We start from the raw sequence: 26574 nt of genomic DNA on the forward strand, positions 1-26574 counted from the left end.
GTTTCTTTTACATTCTCTAAGAATAAGGAGCAAAGATACAGAAGGGGTTTCTCGGGCAATACTTGTCACATCCTTGATTTGGACCATCACTTTCTTTGTTGTTGTTTTTCTTTTGGATTTGGATGTTGTTTTCTTACCAATAATGGAAAGTTAGTTTTTCCCTCAACTTAATCTTGTACTTATCACCCCTCAGGTCAGTTCTGACTAGCTTACACCATCTAATAAATATTTCTCAGTTTCCTAAATCAATTCTGCCAGGGGAACTGCCTCTAGACAAATTCAATCTCTTTGGATGATAGCTATTTTCGAAATAATTTAGAAGTTCTCACATAACTCTTGACATGTTTAGGAATCCCCAGTAGTTCTCATCATTTCTTTAGGGAAGGTACAGTAAATATTTCATGAGGATATCTCATTAGTGGTAAGTCTAATTGCTTCAGTAATGACATTAAACTCTTTCAATTTCCTTCTGAAGGCAGTCTATGCTGTAGTAATATAGCTTTTTTTTTTTTTCTATTCCAGAGTTTGTGGTAGTTACAGAAAAACAGAAATGAGTGTTTCTTTAAATAGAAGAGCTGTACTTGTGGGCTTTCAATGCTAACGTTCAGTGACCACTAATATCATATCTTCCCAGGCAAAACTGTATTTTATTCATTACAGAATGGAGCACATCTTGAGACTCTTACAGAGGACTGCATGAAAGGAAGGGGCAAACTCACACTTGTCTGAGCTCTGCAGGATAGAAATCTACATGCACACTTTGAACAATTTTAGTTTTTCTATTCAATTCCTTTAACGAATTATGGGATTTCTCCTAGCTTTGTCATTTGGGACTTCAAGCTGCTTAGTAGCCGCAGGGAGTGTTACCAGAGATTACCCGGTGCTCAGAATGATTGAAAGGAGAGGTCTGCATTCTGGTACACATGCATAAAGCACAATCTTTACACTTGAAAAATCGCAGACATCTTGATACAGTTCTTTCTATAGTGGCACTCCCATTACACCATGGGATGGCATCTCCCAAACTAGCAAAAGAAGTTTCTTTAGGGACCTATGCAGGGCTTTGGTGCCACACTTGGGTGTGTCCTGAGTAATGACCACAAATAGGGATTTTATATCATGCACAGAAGTAGAGGATTATTTTACTGGTACTGAAAAATAATTTACACATCACAATGATATTTTTGCTCTTAAAATATCACCTAATATCTGCAATAGTAAAATGTGTAATGAAGATTGTATATATACACATGTACATATACATACATACATATATGTACACGTATGTGTGTGCATGTGTGTGTCTATAAATGTGTGTCTATACAGAGGTTTGAATAGAACTTCCGTGTATTCTAAAAGAGTGTTTAATTTTTTAGTATATTTAGCATATCTGTTTTCTCCATTTTTTTTTGTCATTTTATCTCTCTTTCAATCTTCCACAGTTGCCTTGTAGTATTTTCCTTACATTTGTTTCCTTGACCATCTTTGTCCCCAGTTTTCTCCTTTCTGATACTTTATCCACCATTTATGTGATATGGTTCTAATCAGTTTTTAACCTATTAATTGCATTTATCCAGCTAAGGAGAGCCTTCGTTCTTAAAGTTGAAGGAACAGGAATATCATAACAAAATATCTCATTTTAGGGGTCCTTTTTGTAATTTTGAATTTATATGTGTGCATACATAGTATTTTTATCAATAGTTGAAATTATAAATACTTCAGTTGGAATTTCTAAAAACTGGGAAAACAAGTTTTTTTGTACTATACTCTCTAATTTTTAAAAATCCTTACCCTGTGTCTTGCACATAATAGCTACGTGATAAATGCATGAGAGTGGAATGAGTGATAAACTTTAGATAGATGTAATATCTCAAATAGGCTTTGAGAAAGAACATATTTTTACCTTTTGATGAACTCCAAAATCTAACAAATATATGAACAATGTAAGTTAACTGAAGCTTCAAATAATTTTTTCTTTACATCAAAGCTTTTATTGGAAAGCCAGAAAACAAGATAATTCTAATTTGTCACTGCTTACCAAAAGTCATGAGTAACTGTCCTTATATGGCCCAGGTTTTAATGTTAGTAATACTTAAAAGCAAAGAAAAATTGATAAAAATAAAAAAATTATAATTTAGAAGAAAGTTTTACCAAAGACAGTCAGCTCTGCTGGGTCACTGTCCCTTTCTCCCACCATGTTGGTACCAACACAAGTATACATCCCTGCATCACTTTTCCTGGTATTGGAGATCATCAGTTTTCCACCACGGATCTGTTACAATCAAACAAAAAGAAAAGAGAAGGGAAAGAAAAAGGAACAGAACAGAAAATAAAAGGTCATTAATAAATAGTTTTGAGTATTTAAGCATATTTGTTTCCCAAAGGAAAAATCTCTCCCATTATTTTGGCATTTGTAGGTATGCTTTCTTTTCTTAAATTCACCCTCAATATAAGTTTCCATACTTTCTTCATAGAAAATATTTTTTAAGGCAGCTGTCCTCTCTTTCCTCATCCTATTTTGAGTCTTGTGACTGACCCCACTAAATCCCAGTAGTTAGTCTTCACACTGAAATTCATGTGAATAAGTTGCTATTGTCATTTGTCATCAGAAACACTGATATTCATTTTAAATAATCTAATAAAATCCATCTGAATCAGAGGGATTCAGAAAGTATATATATGTGTGTGTGTGTATACATACTTTCTGAATATATATATATATATGCAGTATGTGTGCATATATATATATATATATATATATGCAGTATTCTGGACACTTAAGAGACAGTAGTAAATCAAATGGTAAAAATCTTTGTCTCCCTAGAATTCACATTTCAACTGTTAGTATTAATCATCTTTGTCTCATATTACTTGTATTGAAGAGATAATTCTTGATGAAAATGGCAGGTTGGATAAAAACAAACACAATTTATAAAATGGTAATATGTATTGGTATAAATCATTAGCATCTAATAGGTTCCCCTTCAAGATTTCTTAAATGAGAAGCATTTATTGGCTGATAAAAACAAATGCAATAATATTAAAATATGTATTTGCTAAAGAGAACATTAAAGCAGAGTTAGGCTTTCAGTAAATGTATAACTCAGTTTCTTTTCCATTTTTTTTTTTTTTTGGTATTCATTTAATTCAATATTAGCTTTACAAGGATTGAGTGTTCTTGAAGAAATACAAGATAAGAACATGTTGGTTTTCTCCATTATTTTTTAATTTCACAGGCAAACACAACTCATGTAGGTTGGCTCTTATCAGAGATGTTTCAAGATTTACAACTTGTCATGCTATAGAAAGGAATTTTCAACTTTTTTTTTTTACATAGGCGGAGAAGACCATTAACCTGTTCTCAATTCTGTCTGAGAATTGAGAATAGAATAGAATAAAATGAGAGCTTATAAAAATGGCTACGAAGGTCATTTCTCCTCCCCCTTGAGGCTGAGAGCTAGGTAGTACGACTTGATTTGACCAACGGAACTAAAGCACATATTTCCCTGGAAGAAAGGTTCTTGTTCATTGTGTCTTGCCTTCTCTTGCTGAGTTGGAACCCTGAGACCAACATGGGAACCTACTGAACTAGCCTGCTGGAAAATTAGAGATCATAAGGAGGGGAACCAAGATATCCAGCTGAGAGTCAACCAATTGCCCGACTTGTGAGGAAGGTCATCCTGGATTATTCAGCTGCCAGCACTCCTTTAAATAGGCAAGAGCTAAATGCTATAAATATAAACTACCAATCCTTAAACATTGGCTGATTTTACTCCATCATCGGGAGTACATTTTCATAAACTTGGTACCCAAGCAAGCCCACTGAGAACAAAATTCTCTTTGGTAATGTCAATCTCACAGTGTTAACAGTCAGACTAGTGTTGGGTCTCAGAAAATGATACCCCAAAATGTGGTGCTTTGGCTTTCTGAGCACTTTGAATTAAAGGAAATCGTAAGTCCTCAGAAACTTCCTTAACATCAATGTCTCTCTGACATTCCTTTGTTTCTGTCCCCTCCTTTGCCCCGAGAACAGAGAGGGGAGCTTGCTAAAGTTCCCTTATCTGACTGCGAAAAGGTCTTCCAAAAGAAACACAATTGCCCTAAATCCCCTGTCTGAAATCTCATTAACCTGTAAAGATTAATTACCAAAGAAGAAACTAAAGGTCATTACCATGCCTACTGGACCGACTGTTCAACTATTCTTCTTGGGGTTGTCATCTGAGAGACTTTATCTACGTAATAAGAAAACCTTTGTTTGCAGTGCAGTTCTGCCCCTCACCTTCCCAGAACTTGTTACCACCTCTCCCAGAGGTCAGAGGAACTTTGTCTCAGGCTATTGTCTATTTGTTGGGCCCATTCATCTTCTATGAGGATCATTTAATCTTCCTCTGAAACTGCCTACTATCCCCACTTCCCTCATCCTATGAAGAGGGTAATTAAGCTTCAACCATCTATCCCTTCTTTGAGTTTTATACTTTGTATGATTCCCCTGCACTTACATATAAATATTTTTCTATGCTTCTCCTTCCATTAAACTGTCTATTGCCAGTTTATTTCAGCGGACTAAAAGACTTAAATCTTTGAAGGGTGAAGGGAAAAATTCTCTTTTCCTCTATACCAGAAACACATGAATATACATTGTTATCTCTTCCACAGCCTATCTGGTTCTGTTTTATGTTGTAATCACACTGTGCACATTGGCCGGGTGCGGTGGCTCACGCCTGTAATCCCAGCACTCTGGGAGGCCAAGGTGGGCAGATCATGAGGTCAGGAGATTGAGACCATCCTGGTTAATATGGTGAAACCCCATCTCTACTAAAAAATACAAAAAATTAGCCGGGCGTGGTGGCGGCACCTGTAGTCCCAGCTACTCGGGAGGCTGAGGCAGGAGAATGGCATGAACCCGGGAGGCAGAGCTTGCAGTGAGCCGGGATCGCACCACTGCACTCCAGCCTGGGCAACAGAGCGAGACTCCATCTCACACACACACAAAAATTTTATATATATATATATATATATATATATATAGACTATATATATATTAATATAATATCAATACTTTATAGATTTTTTATTAAAATGGCACATTTATTCAGCCAAATGAGAAATTATCTTAAATTAAATATATTCACTCTGAGTTGTACTGAATATAAAAATTTTACTACTGAATAATATCAGAAAGTTAAGCAATTATATACTATTTCTGTGGGTTGGTTCTCACTTAAAAACTTCACATATGAATATTGCATGGATCCTCTGAAGAAATAAAACGATGACATGCCATTCCCCTGTTTCTGTGTGTTTCATTTTGAATATTAATCAACTGATGAATCTGATTATAAATTTCCTTTGAAAACAGTTATTTTTCCGCATGAGCTAACATGCAGAATCAGTCAGCTATTTTGATTTCAATTTTATTTCATATCTATTCAATCTGCTTTTAAATCAATTCATGTATAAAATTTTACTGTTATAAATATTATTTAATTGGAAAAACTGGAAACAGCATTTGAGATATTCATCACCTTAAATTATTTTCACTTATAATTTTTGAAAATGGTGCAAAATTAGATGTAGTTAATGTGGCTTATGGCTATCATTTATAGTTTAACACTCATGTACTGCATGGCTAACAGAAGCTTCTGGAGCTTTTATAAAAGAGCTATAACATCCGCCGGGCACGGTGGCTCACACCTGTAATCCCTGCACGTTGGGAGGCTGAGGTGGGTGGATCATGAGGTCATGAGATGGAGACCATCCAGGCCAACATGGTGAAACTCCGTCTATACAAAAATCACAAAAATTAGCTGGGCGTGGAGGTGCCCGCCTGTAGTCCCAGCTACTTGGGAAGCTGAGGCAAGAGAATCACTTGAAACCAGGAGGCAGAGGTTGGGGTGAGGGAGATCGCACCACTGCACTCTGGCCTGGGCGACAGAGCAAGACTCCGTTTCAAAAAAAAAAAAAAAGCCAAATATTGCAGGGTAAAGATACAATTCAGATTGGTGCAATTAATATTTCATGTACTCTGGATTTACATAACTTTTGTCTCTTATAGTCTCATCCAAATGTTTTTAAATCTTTTCAAGGCAGTATAAATTGTAATTAACATTCAAAAACAATTATATTAATAATAAGTTAAAGGATAAAATACATCTATTTTGTATTTTGAGACTGAAAATTCAATCTCTCTGGGCCACGATTTTAATTTAACTCACGCTTATTCTTTCTTCCTTGTCATCAATTCGAACTTTGTCTTTTTTCCAGTAGATGGTGGGTTCTGGGTGTCCCCGGGGAGGCTGGCACTCCAGGATTGCAGGCTCTCCAGCTGCCACTACAACATCCGTGGGGTTTTGTCGGAAGTCATCTCGTAACACTGAGGAAACATAATTACAGGAAAAGAAAACTCAGCGACGGTAACTAAAGCTTTCTGTTGTACAAGTCACTTCAAGTCTTGTTTACCTTGTTCTAGTAAAAATTGCCTGGATTTTTACTAAGAACATAGCGACATCCGCCTTAAAATATTCTAGAGCCAACATAAATGATCATCAACAGGAGAATGGCTGACTAAATGATCGTGCACCTTTGGTCAAAAATTCAATTTTAAAAATGAAATAAGTCAAAAAAATGAGAAATATTCATGTACAGTTGTGTGATTGATTAAAAAAGCAAGGTGCAGAACGCTTCATTAGTATGATTCTATTTTCTACACAGAAACTCATGTGTGTGTGTGTGTGTGTGTGTGTGTGTGTATATATATATATATATATATATATATATATATATATATACGCTCGTGGTTTGTGAGCCTGCAAGCCTAATGGTCTGTGAGGGAAAGTGGGGTGAGAATTCTTTGCGGAAGTCCTTTCTCATGACATGAACATAGACAAGATCCACACTGTTTTCATTACACTTCAGAAGACAGACTCAGAGTTCACCCTTGCAGCGCACTAGCACCCACGTACGCAGGGCTACATTTTCATTCTCTCTGCAACTCCACCTGCCGAGTGACATCTGGGCAGCGTGACATTCAGGGCAGAGATATCCCTTATAGCAGTTTTGCCTGTCTGAAATTTCCTTCCTTTCATTAAGGAGAACAGCAGGTTGGGCCTCCGCTGTAACCACCGAAAATCTGGCATGCCTGCCTCTCCAAATGTCACCTATCTATCTACTCGCGCTTCTCTGCTCCTGACAAGATGAAAAGCCTGGAGAGATGGCTCAGCCCTAGAGGACTGCGTTTATGTGGTAAATCAGAGCTACGTCAATTTTAGGGTAAACATTCAAAAAAGTAGTTGAGATCAGCAAATGTACCACATACTACAAGTGCCTCGGCTTTTCCTGACCGGCTTCACTGTTTCTGTGCTTGGACATCCAACACTGACAAGTTTGGTTCCAAAGTACCTCGAGGTAAAATGAACCTACACACACACACGCATGCACACACACACACACAGACACACGCACACATCGAGCTGTTTGAAATCAACATTAGGCAGCTTGTGGTAGCCTGGTATGTAAATCACGTGCTGCGAGTGGGGATGAGGTCAAACCAACTGCCTTCCGTGTCCTATAATGAGACCCACTTCAGCACTCTGCTTCTTTGTTGTGCCAAGTCTGTAGGTTAATTGTCATTCTCCAAATAAATAAAATTCCCTGTCCTTAAAGAGCTCCAGAGAGACAACTCAGTGACTTCCAGGGTTTTTCTTTTCTCGTCTCTTGCAACACATCCTTTAACACGGTTTTCCATCTTAATGAAGTCACGGCCCTTTATGAGATTAGAGAACCTGCTCTTATGGAAGGAGCAGTAAGAAATAATTCAGCACAAATTGTTCACTCTCAGTTTATAAGCTGATTAATTTACTGCTTTCACTGCTAAAGAAATGTGTTCCATTTTAGCACTGCGAACTGCATATTTTTGGCCCCCTTGTCTAACTGGCAAGAAAGGTGTGATTTGCATGCATAAGGATTTGCTTCTGAATGGGCTGAGGAAAGCGTGCATTTAAATGTGACATTCATGCAACTGATGAGAAGGGGTTAACACTGTGGTTCCCTCCTGCAGGTAAATCCTCCAGGGAGAGCAAGCTGGTGACTCATTTATATTCTAAATACAGAACAGCTGCCTATGTATGCAACGTTAAGAAGTGCAAAAATATGGTAACAGGGTGATGAGCACCCCTACAATATCTGGTACTGGCAACAAATGGTGTTTTGGCAGCCCTCGATCTGTTCCAAAATGGCACATCTGGCCAGTTGAAGGGCCTTCTCCAGATCTGGTCTCCTAAAAAATGGTATGCCAAAAAGCCTAAGCACAAATGGTACTTAAGACCATTGCAAATCATTCAGAAATACAATGTTACACCAATTTGCTACAATCCATTTTTTTTTAAAGGCCCTTTGACATGAGGGACAAAAAGAAGAAAAACATCATAACAAACTAAAAGGACTGCTACTCTTTAACAATAAAACATGTGTTTATGGCATTCAACAAAAAGGGGGAAAATGACTCCAATTTGCAAATGAAGCCAAGAAATCTAACATCAACTGTAATTTTAGGCTTTCAGACTATTCAGCCAGAGAGTAGGGTGAGATAATGATATAATTGATACCGTGCCCTCTTCAACTTGTAATACGCTCTTTGGGGTTTGTATAGCACTCAGTATATCCGTTTGTGTTTGGTGATATCATTTATTTTACCCTACGTCTTCAGGATATCGTTTCTTCTCTCTCTTTCAGGTGAACAACATGCTTTTCAGCAGGTTCCAGCACAGCAAGCCTAGAACTTATTTTTAGAAAAAGGAATAAAATCATTTTTACTCTTCTCAAATTTTGAAGGAAGATATGTATATTCTGATATTTGTTTATATGTTTCTGGGGTCTGTATGTACATTCATAAATGTAACAAAAGTAAAATAACATCTCTCGCTTCCCATTTTTGTGCTAATTATTAATTTCTGCCTTGGGTTTTGCCCTGTGCTCTTTATCTGAGCCGATAAAGACAAGAAAGTGTTAGTCACGGTGAAGTATTCCCACGTGTTGGATGAAGAGAACTGAAATGGTCTTGTAAATGTAGAAAATAGCAAAGCAATTTCAAATTGTAAATGTGTGTGCGCGTGTGTGTGTGTGTGTGTGTATTCCCCCTAAATCCTCTACCCTAGAAAGAACTGAAAACTACATTGTCAAGTGTGGCTTGACAAGTATGTCAAAAGAAGAGCACATACCACTGTGTGTGTTACCCTAATTCTCCATAAAGTCTTTACATATGATGAAGAGAAAGAAATCCGATGAGAGGGTAGCAGTACGTTACGTTTCGAAGAAAAACAATATACTGTTTCCATAATGGCTGCGTTAATTTACATTTATAGCAAGTCGTAGGGGCCAAGGGAAAGCCTCCCCTTTGCCCTCTGATGCTTCACTGAAAAATCAACTCACAAAGAGCAGATTACTTGGAGAAAAGGTATATAATGTATTAGCGTGCCCTGAGGAGAATCACAGAGTAATTGTCTAGTATCGCTACGGTACACCAATGTTATATACTCTGTTTCTCAGGGGAAAGAGAGATGAGGAAGTATGGATAATTTTTAGGCGGATTCAATAAGCTTAAAGAACATACAACAGCCTGGGACAGAGTCTTTTCAGCTCACAAAGGGACCTTGGTTTTGAGGAAAGTTTGCCCAGGTTTGCTGTCCGACTTCAGTCTTCCTTCCTGCAATATCGTTGGAGCTCATGAGCATTCAGGGAAGGGCCAGAGGCAGTGGTTTTCTTCTCTGGTAGGTGCGGACTTTAGGCAGGTAAGAAACTCTGGAGAACAGCTTCATCCTGTGCTTTGAGACACATTGACTGAGAGACGGGGTTTGGAGGAGGAAGGTCAGAGAGATCTTGAGGCTTCCTCTTCAGTTCAGCATGTCCAAGTGCTGCTATAGGAGCTAGAAATTACGTAGGCAGGTAGTGAGGGCAAACCAGTCCTCAGCGAGGCCTCCCTCTCAACAAAAAACAGCCCCAAATAATTTCTAACGAAGGGCAGCCTGTAAAACCGAGCTGCAGACATAGAGAGGCAAGCCAGAAGCTTGCACGTGAGTGCTGGCAGCCAACACAAAGGGATACCTGGAAGCCAAGTCTGCTCAACACCGAGGCTCCGCCTTCCACTTTTTTTTTTTTTTTTTTTGTCACCACAGGTGCAGTAAAGGAGCAGGCAACATGGTGCCAGCCAGGTAGAGAACTCACCCGCATAATAAAGGTTACGGTGGGGTGGCCAACTTCTTCACACGCTATGTAAATGACACACCTGCCCCACCGTATCCTTCAAACCCTGTGGGAATCAGACATCGTGTCCTCAAGCTCATCTGTAAAACCAGCCGCCTCTGGTCGCCAACTGGGAGGTGTGCTCGGAACTCTCCCTCTGCACAAGGGAGCATTTGTCCTTTGCCTGTTAAACTTCTGTTCTTAAACTCACTCCCTGTGTGTCCCTGTCCTTGATTTCCTTGGCATGAGGCAACGAACCTCAGATATTCGAACCCCAGACACTGCTTTAGTGACATATTTCAGGGTATCCGTTTCTGAGCCCCAACAAACTATACAAGGGTCTGCTTTTCTCAACACCCTCACCAATATTTATCTTTCATCTTTCAGACAATAGCTTTTCTAACAGGTGTACATTGTACCCAGTAAATATATAAGACATACGATTGCTTGTCAAATAAAAATACAATTTTTAAAATTTCATTTAAAAAGAAAAAGGATACAGTAGATACATTTTAATATAGAACTTGCTTGCAGATCTAAGATAGAATACAGGTTTCAAATCTCTGTGGAGTGAGGTGGGGGAGATATGTAAATGGCTAGAACCCAAATATTCATTTCCATATGTGAGCTGGAAAACATATATAAATAGTTCACTTAGCTAATCGTAATATAACCTGAATTATATTTGCCTGTTTTTTACATTGGGAGGCAGGATGACTTAGGAAATTATTTTGGAAAATTGGAACATTCTAAATTACTAGAGTACTTGATACAATATAGTTCACATCTATGACATAGAGCTTGTATTGAACGTTGTAATGTGCTCAACACACTCCTATGAATTGGTTAACAAATATATTAAGAAGAATGTCATGAATGACAAGTGCCTGCAGTAGGCCCTTGCTCTGTTCTCCAATGGTCACTCCCTTCTGTTATTTATTCCCTTTGTATATCCCCTCCCCTTGAGCATGAACTAGACCTAGTGATTTACCTTTGATGAACAGAATGTTACAAAGTGACAGGATGCCACTTCCAAGATCAGGTTATAAACGATTGTGACTTGCATGTTTTAGCGCGCTCTCTCTCTCTCTCTCTCTCTCTCTCTCTCTCTCTCTCTCACTGGGGCTTAGAAAATGACACCCCAAAATATGCCACTTTAGACTTTAAACTAAGAGCACCCAGTGAATAGCAAATAGAAGAAAGGGCTTTCTCTAACGATCCCCTGTCTACCTAAAGATCCTGTCCTCCAGAAGATATTCAATTATTTGAATTCCTTTCTCAGACATCTCATTAACCAGGGGAAACTGGTGCATACTGCAGGAGGAAAGACCAGAGTCGACACTGCACCCAGAGCCCAGGGAAACTTTGTCCCAGGCCACCCTTTGTTCTTCAGACCCATTCATCTCCTCAAAAAATCACTTATTCTTCTAAAATTGCCTGTATCTCCCACTTCTTTCTCCTCTGTGAAGAGAATAATTAAGCTTCAAGTATTTGACCTTTCTTTCAGTCTCATATTTTGTGTGGCTTCTATGCACATGTGTGCGTAGTAAATATGTAGCCTTTTTCTTGTGTTAATATGTCTATTGTCAGTGTATTTCAGCAGACTAAGTTATTGAATCTTTAGAGGGAAACTCTGAATTCCTCTCTTACTCTCTTTCATATACTTCCTCTGATCATGCAGGGTGCCATGTTGCAGAATGGAGAGGCCCGTTTGGCAAGGATCTGAAGTCACCAACGGCTGGCAAGAAACCAAGGCCCTCAGTCCAAACACCCTTGAGGACTCAAATCACCACTGAATTTTGTAGCAATTTGTTACGAAGCAATAGGTAACTAATAGAGTGCCTTTAAAAAGTTTTATGTCCAGCTGTGATTTTAGAGCTTATATCTTTGACTCCTGCTTCCTTATAATCCTATATTCTTTCCCATCCCAAACCCTGTTTTGTCTTAAATCAATAGTTCTTAGAAATTTTTTTTAACCTCGGTCTAGGCAAATCACTACATAGTCATTTCCATCTTAGTTTATTAAAACAAATTAGTAATGACAATGAGGTGAGACTGTATAATTAATGGACTTCTGAAAGATATATTTCTAAACCACAATGTGCACATGACCCCAAAGAAGTTATTAGAAGGGTAAAGCCTAAAATGTTACTGATAAAAGAATTGGCACACATCACTGACTAAAGAATACTATCTACAACCAACTAAATATTGTGCGAAAGATAATCTAAGAAAAAATTGGAATGAAAGGTATGGCCAACAGCAGTTGAAAACCACAGGCAACCCAAACGACACTGAACACAAGGGTTTCTTGCAGGCAGGTTTTGTCTCTGTGTATGTGTCGGAACTGCTGGGGCTACGTGGCACAATGACATCCAGACTTCTCAGTAGAAGACTGACCTCTAGTCTCAAGCAGGTCCTTATAGGACATACATTTTAGTTTGCGAATACAGCTTCAGTAAATTATGATACATAGAAGGATACTCAGGAGCCTTTACTTATCCGTACATATAATATATATATAATTATGTGCCGATTTTCAGTAAGAATTTTTTAAACTTGCTTTTAAAAATTAACAGGCACATATAATGACACTTTTAATATATTTTTAAAATAACTTGTTCTATGATAATAGCCAAAATTTAGTGAGTACATACTATGTGCCAATGACTGTGTTATGGATATAGAATAGGTCATTGGAGACTCATCTATTGTGTTAGGTAAGTACGGGGTTTGAACCCAGTGTGTCTGACACTAGAATTTACACAGTCATTATGCTGCACTGATTTGCAATATCATCTGGGTCTATTTATCCTCTCTCCACTGCCCTAGTTCAGAATGTCCTTATCTATTCCATGAATTGCTGTAAGAATATCCTATTTGACCTTTTTCTCTGATTTCTCCTTTAGACTTTCCATTGTAGCTATTATGAGTTAGCTAAAATGCAAATGTGATCATGTCAATTCCCTTTTTAACACTTTTTAATGGCTCTCAAGATACAATTCTCTCCTTAATATGATTTCAAATGTTGTTTGGAATCAGGTCCCTGCATATGTCTCCAGGCTCATCAGGGACATTTCTGTAACCTCCACGCCCTAGGGATATGAAGGAACACCTAATATCATTGGACGTTGGCATATGATGGGCTTTCTGCCTGAAAGTCACTCCTAGCTGTCCCTTTGTTCTCTTACTTTCGCCTGTGTCTTTCTGGAGTACATACTCTTCATTCCGCGTCAGCTTTGGACTCACTCACCTGAAGTCTTTCCTTATCTACTTAACTGGACTGGGTAACCCTCCAAAGAGCTCTCAAGTTGAAGGGTATCAGAAAAGTTAACCAAATATTGTTGATTGGTTGATTGAATTGATGTGCTCTTCTTTGAGATGTGTATTGCAGCCTTTTTTTATTACATAAAATAGACCACAAGGTTTTAATTTGATTTTAAAATGTCATTTATGAAGAACAGTTTGAATCGTTTGGAATTGAGAAATAGAATCCTTGGCTTGCCTACCTACATGCTCATGTATCTGTAAAATGAAAGCCAGACAGTTCAAGAAGGTCAGAAATCAACGACTCAAAGAATAAAACAGATTTATGTCAGCCAGAAAAACCGGTAGCACAAATTACAGTATATCATAGTAAATTATTACAATGGATTAAGAGGAAAAAAAAGTGATGGCCACTCATAAAACTAGCACAGATTATTCCCCCAGCCCTACCAACACCACGGCCACCACCACCACCACCAGTTACCACAGGGAATGACTGGATGTAACCCCAGCCAGCAAGCAGCTCGGAACTTCCACTCTGCACGTGAAGGAGGCGCCCTGTCTCTTCCCGGACTACGAGGCTGCAGGTGACAGCCATGCTTTGAACCCAAGGGGAGCTCGAGCCTCAGGATGAAACTGGAACTATGAACGGAGTGTAAAAAAAATCTGGGTTTTTAAGGACATGGCTGGACAAACTAATTCTGAACACCGTGCTAGCTCTGGACTTTCTAGATATGCTTCCTTTTATATTTAAGCCAGTGTAAGTTTCCCTTTTCAACCAGAAGCTCCCCACTGACACGGCATAATAATCTTGTATTTTTCCGAAGTTTTGATGACGAAACAACTGAATAAAGATTGTCATTCACAAGGGACTACTCTATTACATTTGGTACCATTGAACGAAATGCGGTCAGGATGGGCTAGCCACCAGTTAAATAGACAATAACATCTGAACCTGTGGGCAGAAGTCATAAGTGGTTTCTTCTGCACAGAAGGGGAATGGGAAAGGAAGAACTCAGTGGGGAGACATCCGGGGGCCGCTGTGCAGGCTGACACTCTGGCACCCTGTAGCACGCTGACAACACCAACACGAGAAGCTCTCACCCCACCTCCAGTGAGAGGCTGTGTACGGGCACATTCACTGAGCAAACCATCCAGAGAAACCGGCGGTATGAACTGGAGCATGTTGAATAAACAAGAATGCCCTGTGACTTGTTCATTTTCAAGTCACAGCATTTTGTGAAGTCTAGTATTCTGCGGGGAATAAAACACACAAACACACGCATAATTCACCCAGGAGGAATGGCCAGCCTCGAGTTTCTTAGCCAAGTCTTTACTCTTGAATCCTTTTTTTAGCCGTGTTCTGTCCTCACCCACAAGATAATTTGAAGTCCTGCGAAGAGTGCCAAGTCTTCCTTAATGTTTTCCATTAATGTTTAGAACTTGCTGAAGGATTCTTAGAAATTGCATGGAAACATTGCGCTCTCTGTAATTTGTATCCATAACCTCTGTAATGCATATGTTCTCCTTGGGGACCAAGTGTTGAGATCATTCATAAACTCTTGGATCACATGTGGCACTGCAAACTGGTGACATCTGACCACGGCAGACTCTAGGCCTGTCTCTGGCAATCATTTCCTTTGGTTTGCAGTTAAAAAGCCAGCAGTTGGCATGCCTTCAACACTTGGAAGTCCTATTTTTGGCAAAGCCTAGCATGTGATATTTGACAGGGATCTGCAGAGCCTACCCATTAGCTTATGAGGAAGCTGTGGATTGAAGCTAATTAATGTTTAATCAGTTCCTCTTTTTTCTCCCTTAAAGAGCCATCGCCCACAGAATCATTCACATGGCATTGCTGCCTCCAAAATCACAGAAAGCTCAAAGAAACCAGATCAAGTTAGAGATTGTGTCCAAACATAGCATGTGAGGAGGATGGTTTCTAGCAATGCTAGTACTAACCTAAACATGTGCAAGGCAACGCCTTCCTCAGCTGCAGAACAAAAGCCACCTCACCATGCTCCCAAAACGCTCTGCTCTGCTCCACGAGCAACTGCCTTTCAGCACTGCCCCGTTCGGACACAACTGTCTTGGCTTGTTCGAAGCAATGCTTGTAACTTTGGGCATAAGAAGATATAATACAGTCAATTCAAAATGAAGAACTACACAGCCTAGCTTATTGTTTTTAATTAGTGTTTTTAAAGATGATAACAAGGGGAAACACCAGATTGTTTCAAGCTTATAATGCGGCCTCCTACTTTTCTTAGATCTGGGTTTGGGGATAGATAGCGAGATAGAGAGACAGAGAGATGATAGAGCCAGCAAGCCCACCAGCTTTAAAGAATTTACATTTACAGGATGATTACAAATAACCATCTGTCTGCGTCAAGCTTTTCAGTCTGGTTCAGGTCCCATGGGCCTAGCTCATGTCTTCAGACAGAGTACGTAGGCTGCTAGGCACCGGGTCAGCGCGTTACGGGTGCTCTGTAGAACGCCTACCTTGTTTTCCTGCTGCTTCTCATTTTTCTTCAACTCTCTGCATCCCCTCCTCATTTAGCCCTTACCTTACCATTAGACCAAAGAAAACAAAAACTAAAGTATTAAATCTCATTCATATATATTTATACAAAACTTGAATTCAATACATTTGTTTACACGTACACTTAAAATATATCTAAGTATGTATTTAAATCCAAATTTCAAGATTCATTACTGACTTATAGCTATAGTTGTCCATTTGAATAAAGGAAATAAAGAGTGTTATCCAGTACCTATTAATGTGCTGCATTATTCTGGATCCCAACAGATCGCTGCTCTCCTCCCACCTTGTCAGTCCTTATCTGAAGATATTAGCTTTCACAGCATTCCACCGCACAGTTCACAGAGGTACAGAGCTTCAGCAGCATCTTTTGTCATTCCAGCCTCTCCTGGTATCAACGTGTTATTGCTCTGATATTTCTCTACCGTCATGTATTCCGATGTGCGTGATCAACATGAATTACAATGCCAAGTAACTGCCAGATGTCATGAGTTATAAACTCAATAGTCTAAGGATTATTACACATTAGGGCACCCTACAGTGCAAGGGTGTCCTGGAATTTATGTGTTATTTATTACCTATTGGCAGGGTCTCAAAGTAATCTCACCCCTGCTGATGAAATGAGGGTTGAAAGGAAAAGAAGGTCAAGGTCAACCTTCTTTGCCAGTTACTTCAACACTACTGTTGCTTTATCTTTTTTTCTCCTCTACCTGAAACTCAACACATCTCTGAATAGAGTAGAAATATAATTATATATATGGGCTCACAACTTGATTCTGCCAATTTCACCCTTTCCATCGTTTTAGCTATTTTAACAACACATTTTGTAACCACAACCGTTGGAGGTCCTAGATAGGGGGTTCACATGGATCACATCATAATCCATAAACTTAAAAATGAGCAGTTTGAGAGTACACGGTGTATGTTCCTCTTTTGCACTGGTACATAACCAAAGCCTAACTGCATAGATTATATTAGAATTTTACATTTAAAAAACATATTCCACATGCTTGTGGATTTTTTGGTCTTAGTCTTCCAATATTAAAATTTGATATGTCCACATCACAAAATATGGGCATTACACCATCACGAATTTTACTGAATTAGATCCAATTTGGCATCCTATATTCTTCAGGAAATGTTCTACTTGATTGCTACATGACAAGAGGCTTGAAATGTATCCTAATTCAGAATATATCATATTGATTTTTAAATTCGCTGATTAAAAATAGCTCTATCACTTCTCTACTCTATCCCAAACCCAGTAACCTTCTTTTCTTTTGCTACTAAATGAATTCCGAATACAGTAGTTAACATTCAGCAATCTCATTACCCATCTACCATAAATCTCCAAAAGCATCGCCATCTTCTGACAGTTCAGCAGAAGAGGAAGCAAGGAGCATATCCAAGTACTTTTTATAAATGCAAATGTCCCAAATACCAAATTTAAATTACCTCAGAAAATTCATATTACACCACTGACAGTGATTGGAGAACAATGTGCTTGAAGATCTTTGTTTACTTATGAAAAGCACAATTTCTTATATTCCTAAAGACAAAATGATATCAAACAACAAATACTGAGTATCTTTTTAAGGTATAAGTAATACTGAGTTCTCACGAAGAGAATTAATAATATGTGTTTTACCCAAAAGTATTTAAATATTTTTAAATACATGGATGCTTTAATCAAACTTTCACATCTTAGGTGAAACTGGAAAGAAGCCTTCTTAAGTAGAGTTTTCAATGAAATCCTTCTTTTCCTCTGATACACACTGGAGCCACCTTGGCCATCCATAGAGTATGTGCTCAACAATAAGAAAATAAATAGCACTGCCTTCTGAGTCTCTAGCTCTGTGTCTATTCCCTGAGCTACCCTGTTTCTCCTAGCCTGAGGACTTACTACACTTTCGCTCTCAGAATGCCTGGAGATAAAAAACAATCATAGCCATTCCCTGTCTGGGTGGAGAGGAAGCAGCTCTCTACATTGTAGTTACTACTTACTTAGCTGCATGAGATGGTTTTAGTTTCTCTCCCTGGGATGATACCAAACTTGATAAATAAGATTTACCAGAAAGTCTACTAAACCTCCATTATTTTGACCTAATCAAGGCAATTTATTATGCCATATTACTAAAATTCACAAACTGCCTTAACCTCTTTTTGGCTTTTTTCACACACCATATTAACCTTACTCCCTCTAAAAACTGCCTACAAACAGTAAAATTAGAATCTTGTTTTCTTGGTACTCTTGATGAACAAATTATGGCTATTGTGAATGTAGGTCAAGTTGTCTAAAATGTCAGCAACAACAACAACAAAATCTGAAGTTGGCAAATGGGATAATTTTTGAAGGAAATTACTGGCTAGTAAATAATCAAATGTTATATACAGATTGAGTAATTTCTAATGTACATGTTTAATACTGCCCTTGACATATTTTCCCCATATTTACTTAAAGGAAAGACCTTTGCTTTAGAGGGCGAGGGCCTTATGACAAATGGCTTCAATATATCACTGGAGAGCCAATCACTGAAGCTGCTCTCAGTTGATAAAAGTGACAGGTATGAAATATGGACTAAAAGACTTTTCATTTTCCTTCTAATATCCCAAGTAGTAAAGGAGGAAATGCATTCATTCATTCATTCTGAAATTTAAAAAAAATCTTCAGCATAATCTAAGAATTGGATAACTTTCTTTTTCACCTTCCAAACGAACACCTTTGAAATCCAAAGGAAGTACTATTAATAATTATTCCAGGACAGTTCCAGGAAATTCAGGCTGAATAGTTCCCTTCCTCCCCCTGTAACTCGATGTTGTCTATTCTCTAAAATAATCTCTACAGCCTCTTCTTTGTCCCCTCAATCATAATCCTCAACCCGCACTTCCTCAGGCCTTTCTTCAGGTCCTGAAGCGTAATACGCTCTTTTCTTTTTTAGGGCCTAAACACAGTTTGTTCTCTATTTCTGGAACACACTCTAAATCTCCTCCACCATATGCCAGTTCCTCTTAGGGACCTGGAACTCCTATTTAACACGTGTTTATGGAGCTGCTACTATTTGGCAGGAAGGCAGCACAGCACTGTGGGAAAGATAACGGGCCCAGTCACACGGCCTGCGTTGTCTCCGTTCTGTTACTTTTATTATCCAGATGAGTATCCACTTTTATTATTAAATTATTACAGGTCCTTCAGCCATTTTAGCTTCAGCTTTTTTCATCTGTGAAATGAAGGTTTTAAAACAGCCTTTGTCTTTGGTTTGTTATGAAGCCTACACAAGTGATCTTTGTAAAGTACAATGAAAAGTAAAGGAAGTCGTTCCTAAAAGAATTACTGTCATTAGGAATTCGATGTAGTGTAGTAAACAAGAAAGACTTTGAATCTTACTTTTGAATCTGATATTAAATGAGTTTCATGGCTGTCAATTTTTTTTTTTTTTTTTTTTGAGAAGGAGTCTGGCTCTGTCGCCCGGGCTGGAGTGAGCGGCGCCATCTTGGCTCACTGCAAGCTCCGCCCCCCGGGTTCCCGCCATTCTCCTGTCTCAGCCTCCCGAGGAGCTGGGACCACAGGCGCCGCCACCACGCCCGGCTAGTTTTTGTATTTTTAGTAGAGACGGGGTTTCACCGTGTTAGCCAGGATGGTCTCCATCTCCTGACCTCGTGATCCGCCCGTCTCGGCCTCCCAAAGTGCTGAGATTACAGGCTTGAGCCACCGCGCCCGGCCATGGCTGTCAATTTTTAATTCCTTTGACTGTCCAATAGTTAATGATCTTCAAGAGGTCAGGCATGGTGGCTCATGCCTATAATCCCAGCACTTTGACAAGCCATGAGATGGGGGTTCGAGCTCAGGAGTTCAAGACCATTTGGGGCAACATGGTGAAATCCCACCTCCACCAAAAATACAAAAATTAGCCAGAAGTAGTGGTGTGCGCCTGTAGTCACAGCTACTTTGGAGGCTGAGGTGGGAGGATTGCTTGAGCCCAGGTGGTCAAGGCTGCAGTGAACCATGATTGCACCACTGCACTCCAGCCTGGGCAACAGAGTGAGACTCTGTTTCAAGAAAAGTAATAACAACAACAACAATAATAATAATCTTCAATAACCCTGTCCCATATATAAAATTTTTCAGACCTTAATGTCTTAGGGGTCAATCAATTACTTTGCAATTGCTAAAAGTGATCATCGCTATGAATAAGTATTAAAGGAGTAGGAATTTATATATAATTCTAAAAGCAAACATATTTAGAGGTACTATTTTATGTTATACATTACTAATATCCATGGTTCTTCCCAATCAAAAAGTATACATTTTGCCCAGTAAGTTTTACCTAGTTCATTTTTAAAAGTTGATTTTAATAGGACGTTTAATTTTGCTCTGTTAAATTGATAACAAACTTAGATATTTGTTTTTCACTTTTCAACCAGCTCTAGTTGTTTAGACTACCTCTGTGAGGTCACAGAGGAGTTTTATTTTTCAATCATCCACTTTTTAAACTCAAGTATGTGCTCCCTGTTTTGTTACCGTCTCCACATGGCACACTTTAGGAGCACAAGACAGTTCAGTGAAAGATGTTCCACTCACAGTACTACAGAGATCTAGGAAAGTTACCATGCCTAACTCAAAAACCACCAACTGAAAAATAAAAGTATGAATCACTGGGGACAAGCACACTTAAAATTCCATAAGGTAAAATGGAGGAAACTGTTTTCCTAAGTAAGTCTTTTTGGAGCAGCGAGTTTCAGAGCTGGGTTTGAAATATGCATTGGATGCTTTAATTAATTAGAAAAGGAAAAGAAATACGCTGGAATGTGCTTGCATGCACATAAAACAATCTCTGAAAGAACACACAGGAAACTAATAATAACAAATGCATTTGCAGGAAAAAAAATACTGGAATATAAAGAATAAGGGAGGAAGACTTCCTGCATCTACTTTATACTTCTTTAAAACCCTGTAAATGTGTTAATTACTTATTAATACGTATGTTTACCAATGTATAAACTCAATGCATAAAGAACAAGTATGTTGACGGAGAGTGTTTTCAAATCATACTATCTTTCCCAGCTGGATTTAACACAAAGAGTTGCGAAGAGAGTACAGAAACGTAGTTTCTTAGAAGAGTCATTCAGTGACACAAATGGCAATTTTCTACAATTAGGTGCTTTGAAATGTAAATGTCAATAAAATATCTGTAGGATGCTGGTAAGCATGCCCTTAACTTAAGCCTGATCAAAATATACAATTCAACTAATGAGGTTTTTTCAAAGATAGACTAAGAATTCACAAACTTTACTATTGAGAAAGACCTTTCTTTTCATTTAACATTAACTACTATGAACTAGGCACAAGAGACATAAAGACAAATTCGATGACAACCTTTTGATTTGAGACTTAAGTCCCTTCAGTGCCTCAATAGAATACTGAATGAAGAGTGAGGAGGTTCTAAAGGAAGGAACAAGTATTACTAACTGTGGTTTACTTGAGAGTGGCTTATAGTTGTTAATACATCTTCTATAGAAGCCAAAATATCAATTATTACCCAAGATTATCAATTTTATGAAAAGTTATTTTTCTCTCTCAAATTACAAGTTGTGAGTTTATAAATCTATTTCACGTAAATAAATCAGGCCAGGTATGGTGCCTCACACCTGTAATCCCAGCACTTTGGGAGGCCGAGGCCGGCAGATCATCTGAGATCAGTAGACGGAGACCATCCCGGCCAATATGGTGAAACCCCGTCTCTACTAAAAATACAAAAATTAGCTGGGTGTGGTGGCACGGGCCTGTAATCCTAGATACTCGGGAGGCTGGTGCAGGAGAATGGCTTGAACCCAGGAGGAGGGGATTGCAGTGAGCCAAGATAGTGCTGCTGCACTCCAGCCTGGCAACAGAGCAAGATTCTGTCTCAGAAAAAACAAAAAAAGTAAATCAAGAAAATTATAAATCATTCCTCCTTTAAAAAAATAAAAACTTATAACAATTCTTCATAGAGATTTCTTTAAAAAATATTTTTTGAAAAATCTAATATTATAAGAATATTAATTTGTTTTGTTTGATATGCTATGCCTTTTATATGTCATGTAGATTGAATATAGAAAAACAAAAATATCGTTAATTTTTTAAAGTGTGATGAAGAATATATCTATGTACAGCATAAATATAATGTTATTTAACCATTAGCACGATTTTTCATATAGGATGATACTTGATGGTTTATCATAAAATATATTATATTCCATCTTTAAACAGTATAATTAACTTTTGGTGAACTTTTCTCAATACCGGTAAATTCAATTTTGTCTAATCCTTGGGTCTATAATAATGTTGGCTCATTAAAATGTTAGTTAAAATTCATTAAAATGCACACTGAGAGGTAACAGCTTCATTACTGTAGATGATGTAAAGAAAAAAAGAATGTTTTATTATCATTTAGTTATTTTTAGAACTGAATAAATTTGCATAAAAAAGGTTCACTCTATATTTTCGATAAATCTCAAATATTAAGCAGACCAATAATTAAATTGCATGTTCTAAAAACATATTTTTTTTTAAACACAGAGTCCCAGTTGTTGTTGTTTTTTCAATTATAAAAAAAAGTCATATGAGAGATGGTGGTTATTAGCAATTGAAAATCATTTAAAATGATACAAAAGTATACTAATATAGCCATCATTTTCTTTTCAATATTTAAAATATTTGGTCAAATAAGACTTCCATACAACAGTGGACGGCTTAATAAAATATTGTGATTAATTTCCTTTACTACATAATATATCAATACCTTATAAGACTGAAGAGTCAGATGGCCATGGAAAAAAATGGGAAATTAGCTATTAGCTATTCTCTCCAATGCAGATATAAAAACTCCATGTTTCTCTCCCATTGTACCTTATCTACAACAAGTGCTAGATATATATTTGCTAAGGGTTAATATGTGGAAAATTCCTACATTTTTTAAATTCCCCCCTCAATTCCTGCATAATGAAATCATTATCTTGAAAGCATTGCATTAAAATGTATCTAATTTAAATGTGTGCTTTTTACCTTGTCTTCTGGAATACTTTTCCTAATTTCCTTCCAACTAGCCATTACTCATCCATCTACTTTGCCAAAGACTTCCTGCCCTTAGAAAATAGTACTCAAAATGGAGTGTCCCAGCCACACATTCTTCCGAGTGAACCCCTGCTGGTTCTGCCTCCATGCTGATGGTCCCAAAATACATGCCTCCAGCCTGAGCTACCCTGGAACTGCAGCCTCGTATCCACCTGCCTGCTAGACAGTGCCTTGAACGTCTAAGAGTAACTCAGCATTACCAAAACGGAATTCATGATTTCTGCCATACAAGTCTTTATTTCTTCAGTCTTCACTGTCTTTGTACATGGTAGGCTATGAATTGCTCAAGGAATTATTATTGCTCCTCCCTTTCTGTCACCCATGAACACACTCACACCATCCCGACCATTAGTAACGTCCAATGACTGCAACTTATTCAGAATCCACCCAATTTTCTTCACTTCCACTCCTGTCATTTTGTCTGAGCCACCAACATCTCTCAGAGTATACAGCAGCCAACTGAACAATCTTACTCTTACTCCTGTCCATCCTACAGTCAATTCTTCCTGCAGCAGACAGAGGAACCTCTTTAAAATTATCAAAATAAACCTTGGCATCTTTTTACATAAAATTCTCCAATGGACACCCCCCCGCCCCCCCCCCACACACACCACCCCCATGACATTTAGAAAAACATGCAAATTCTTATCCTGGCCTACAAGGCTCAAGAGATATGACCTCTCATCTCATAGTATCTACCTCTTCTGCTCCCTTCTTTCCCAGCCATGCTGGCCTTTTTCTTCTTCTAGCAGGGCCAGTTACTTCCTTGGGTCTTGTTTCTACATTATTTAGTTGGCCTGTGAACTGTTATTCTCCCCATGACTTCCTACGCCTCTCCTCTTCTTTTAGTCAAATCTCTGTTTACATATCACTTCTTCACTTTCCCTGTTAGGACTACCCAAACTAAAGAAGCAGCAAGATCACACATATCATATTCCTCTGTTTTCTCCCCTGAATGTCACATAGTACTGTGTAAAATTATTCTTGTTTGTGTTCAGTATCCATCTGCTTTTAATAAAATGTAAGCTAGCTCCATGAAGGCAGGAACCAAGTTCATTTTGCTTGCTGTTGTATTTCCAGAGTCTAGAATGGTATCCTTAGCACACAGTAGGGGCACAATAAGTGATTATTGAATAAACAGATGAATAATGAATTTCAATTCTTGTCATTATTAAACTGGATATAGTTAATTATTAAACGTGCATCTTTAGTAGAAAGTTCCTTATATTGGTCTAATTGTTGAGTTTACTCAATATATAGGTAGTTGCTTATCTCTTGTTTTAGTAAGGAATGTAATACTCATTGAATGATCTGTGAAACGCTAGTAGTTTCTTATTTTCAAAGGTAAACACTAATTCCTAAATTTCATGTATTCAAATGGTCAGAAAAAAAGTCAGAAGCTTGTATCACTTCTTATCACATCCATAACCATAACATAATCATGTTCTGAATGTTTATTTTAAAATACTGCAGTTGTCTAGTGGGGTGGAATAAAACAGTGTCTATTAAATGGTTATAAGGTCAATTGAATACTCACAATGACCCTTTAAGGTTGGCAGGTTTATAAATGAAAAGACAGAGGTTCCAAGATGTCAAGTTCATCTAGTTAACAAAAGTGGCCAGGATTTGAAAATAGATCATTTTTAAATTCTAGATCTTATACTTTTAAAATATTGTGATTAAATCAGATGTAACAGGCATATTTTACAATTTCTTAACCTAATAATCGAAGTATACTAAAAATAATTTAGCTTAGTAACTAAGGTCTTCATTGTAATCAGTTATTACGCCATGCTGTGAGATGGTGATTTTGAACATTAGGCTAAATCCATTTTTACTTCAAAATTCATGATGACACTGGCTTCTTTGAATAAATCCCTAATATGAGCTTGATTCTGTACAGTTGCCTTTTTTTCATTAAAAAACTGGAGAACAAAGGGTGATGGTGAGCGAATTGCTGATCAGTGTTACATTCCTGTGTAAGGAACTAGGGCAGCTTTTCCTAATGGCTATGCGGAAACCCTCAGGATTGGTTTTCACTTTTTAAGAAAAATTTAAGCCAGCCTCTTCTTCCAGCAAACACAAACTTTCTCGTCAGCCTCAATCTTTTCTCTCTCCTCACTCACTGTTATTGAAACATTCAGAACTGTATGTTACCATCTTGGAGACAGTTTACTTCTCAGAGTCACATAGTTCTTATAGGTTATATTTTCTGCACTTGCACCAACAGAATCTTGCGTCTTCAGCTATTCTCTGCTCCCTGGAGGTTATAACCACATGTTCTGGTGACTGAAAGCCTGTGGTTTGAGTCCTGGTATTGTTGCTTCACAGCTACGCCATTTGGAGCAAGTTATTTACCCTCTCTAACGTTTTGCTTCTTCATCTGTGAAATGGGGATAATGGCGCCTCTTATCTAAGGTGGCAATAAGGATTAACTGAAAGAGTTTTTTGACATTTAGCACACACCTGGCATTATAATGGTTTTGAATAATCAAATAGAGATATTTAAAGTTATACACAGTCTCTTATAAAGTATATATTTGCCCACAGTGATAATTCTCCTGATTAGTATATAAATGTATAACTAGGTTGTAGCTCAAACACAATCAAATGTTTATTTCTCTATTATTACATTAATTTAACAAATGGTAAATTAATATAATATTTAACAAATACTATTTTGATTGAACGAAATAATACTTAGGATGACAGAATAATCTGGTTTAAACACTTACATTCATTAGCTTAGATTGTTGTGACACTTTGCTTCATATTAATTTAGAATAAAGTCTAGTCATTTACTTCTTTGGATAGTCTTTCTCAGTGAAAGCACATAAAAGGGTCAAGATTTGTAGCAAAAGAAAGTGATCCCTGTTGTATGGGAAGCAAGCGCAGAGAATTACTCTAATATAATACCGATCAAATTTTATGACCAGTTCTTAGTGAACAGCCATTTAACCTGTATTTATATACAGGCATTTTAACACAAAAAGTAACTCCTTAACACAAATTCTCACTATGCTCAAATTTCTAAGACTTTATCTCTCTTTATATTTTAAACTTACACTAAGCAAATGCTATTGTCATTTATTACACTAGGTGCTTTGCCCTCCGTATTATATAGCTATTGCTGGCTAAAAACTAAAAGAGATCACAAAAAGAAAAAAGTTGAAATAATGAGGGGGAAAGACAAAACAAATCAGGAGCCTTAGTTTCTTGACAACCCAAAATCACCTGTTTCTGACAGTTCCATCTTCCACTCTCTGAATGCCTGTTAGTAAAAGAAAAGCAGTCCAGCCCACCTCCTGACATCTTTAATTGACTTCCTAGAGAGTGTTATCAAGAGCTACTCACGCGGGGCTAATAGTGCCTGTAGATTGCTCACACATGGCAAAGCTTGGTGTGTTGGACTTTTAAAGGGCTG

General features: G+C 37.9%; 1 protein-coding gene across 27 annotated transcripts in view; it reads right to left on the reverse strand.

Annotated features, from left to right (window-relative positions):
• ROBO2 (roundabout guidance receptor 2) overlaps positions 1–26574 on the reverse strand; it is a 1364435-nt gene that overhangs the window by 167866 nt on the left and 1169995 nt on the right. For all 27 annotated transcript variants that reach the window (XM_015445439.3, XM_074033673.1, XM_045384387.2 and 24 more), the window contains exons 3-4: positions 6216–6373; positions 2152–2272 (exon numbers count right to left, since the gene is read on the reverse strand). In XM_015445439.3, the coding sequence (XP_015300925.3) occupies positions 2152–2272; positions 6216–6373 (279 nt within the window). The remainder of the gene's footprint in view (positions 1–2151; positions 2273–6215; positions 6374–26574) is intronic.

This window comes from Macaca fascicularis, chromosome 2, assembly GCF_037993035.2.
Source record: "Macaca fascicularis isolate 582-1 chromosome 2, T2T-MFA8v1.1".
Classification (NCBI taxonomy): Eukaryota; Metazoa; Chordata; class Mammalia; order Primates; family Cercopithecidae; genus Macaca; species Macaca fascicularis.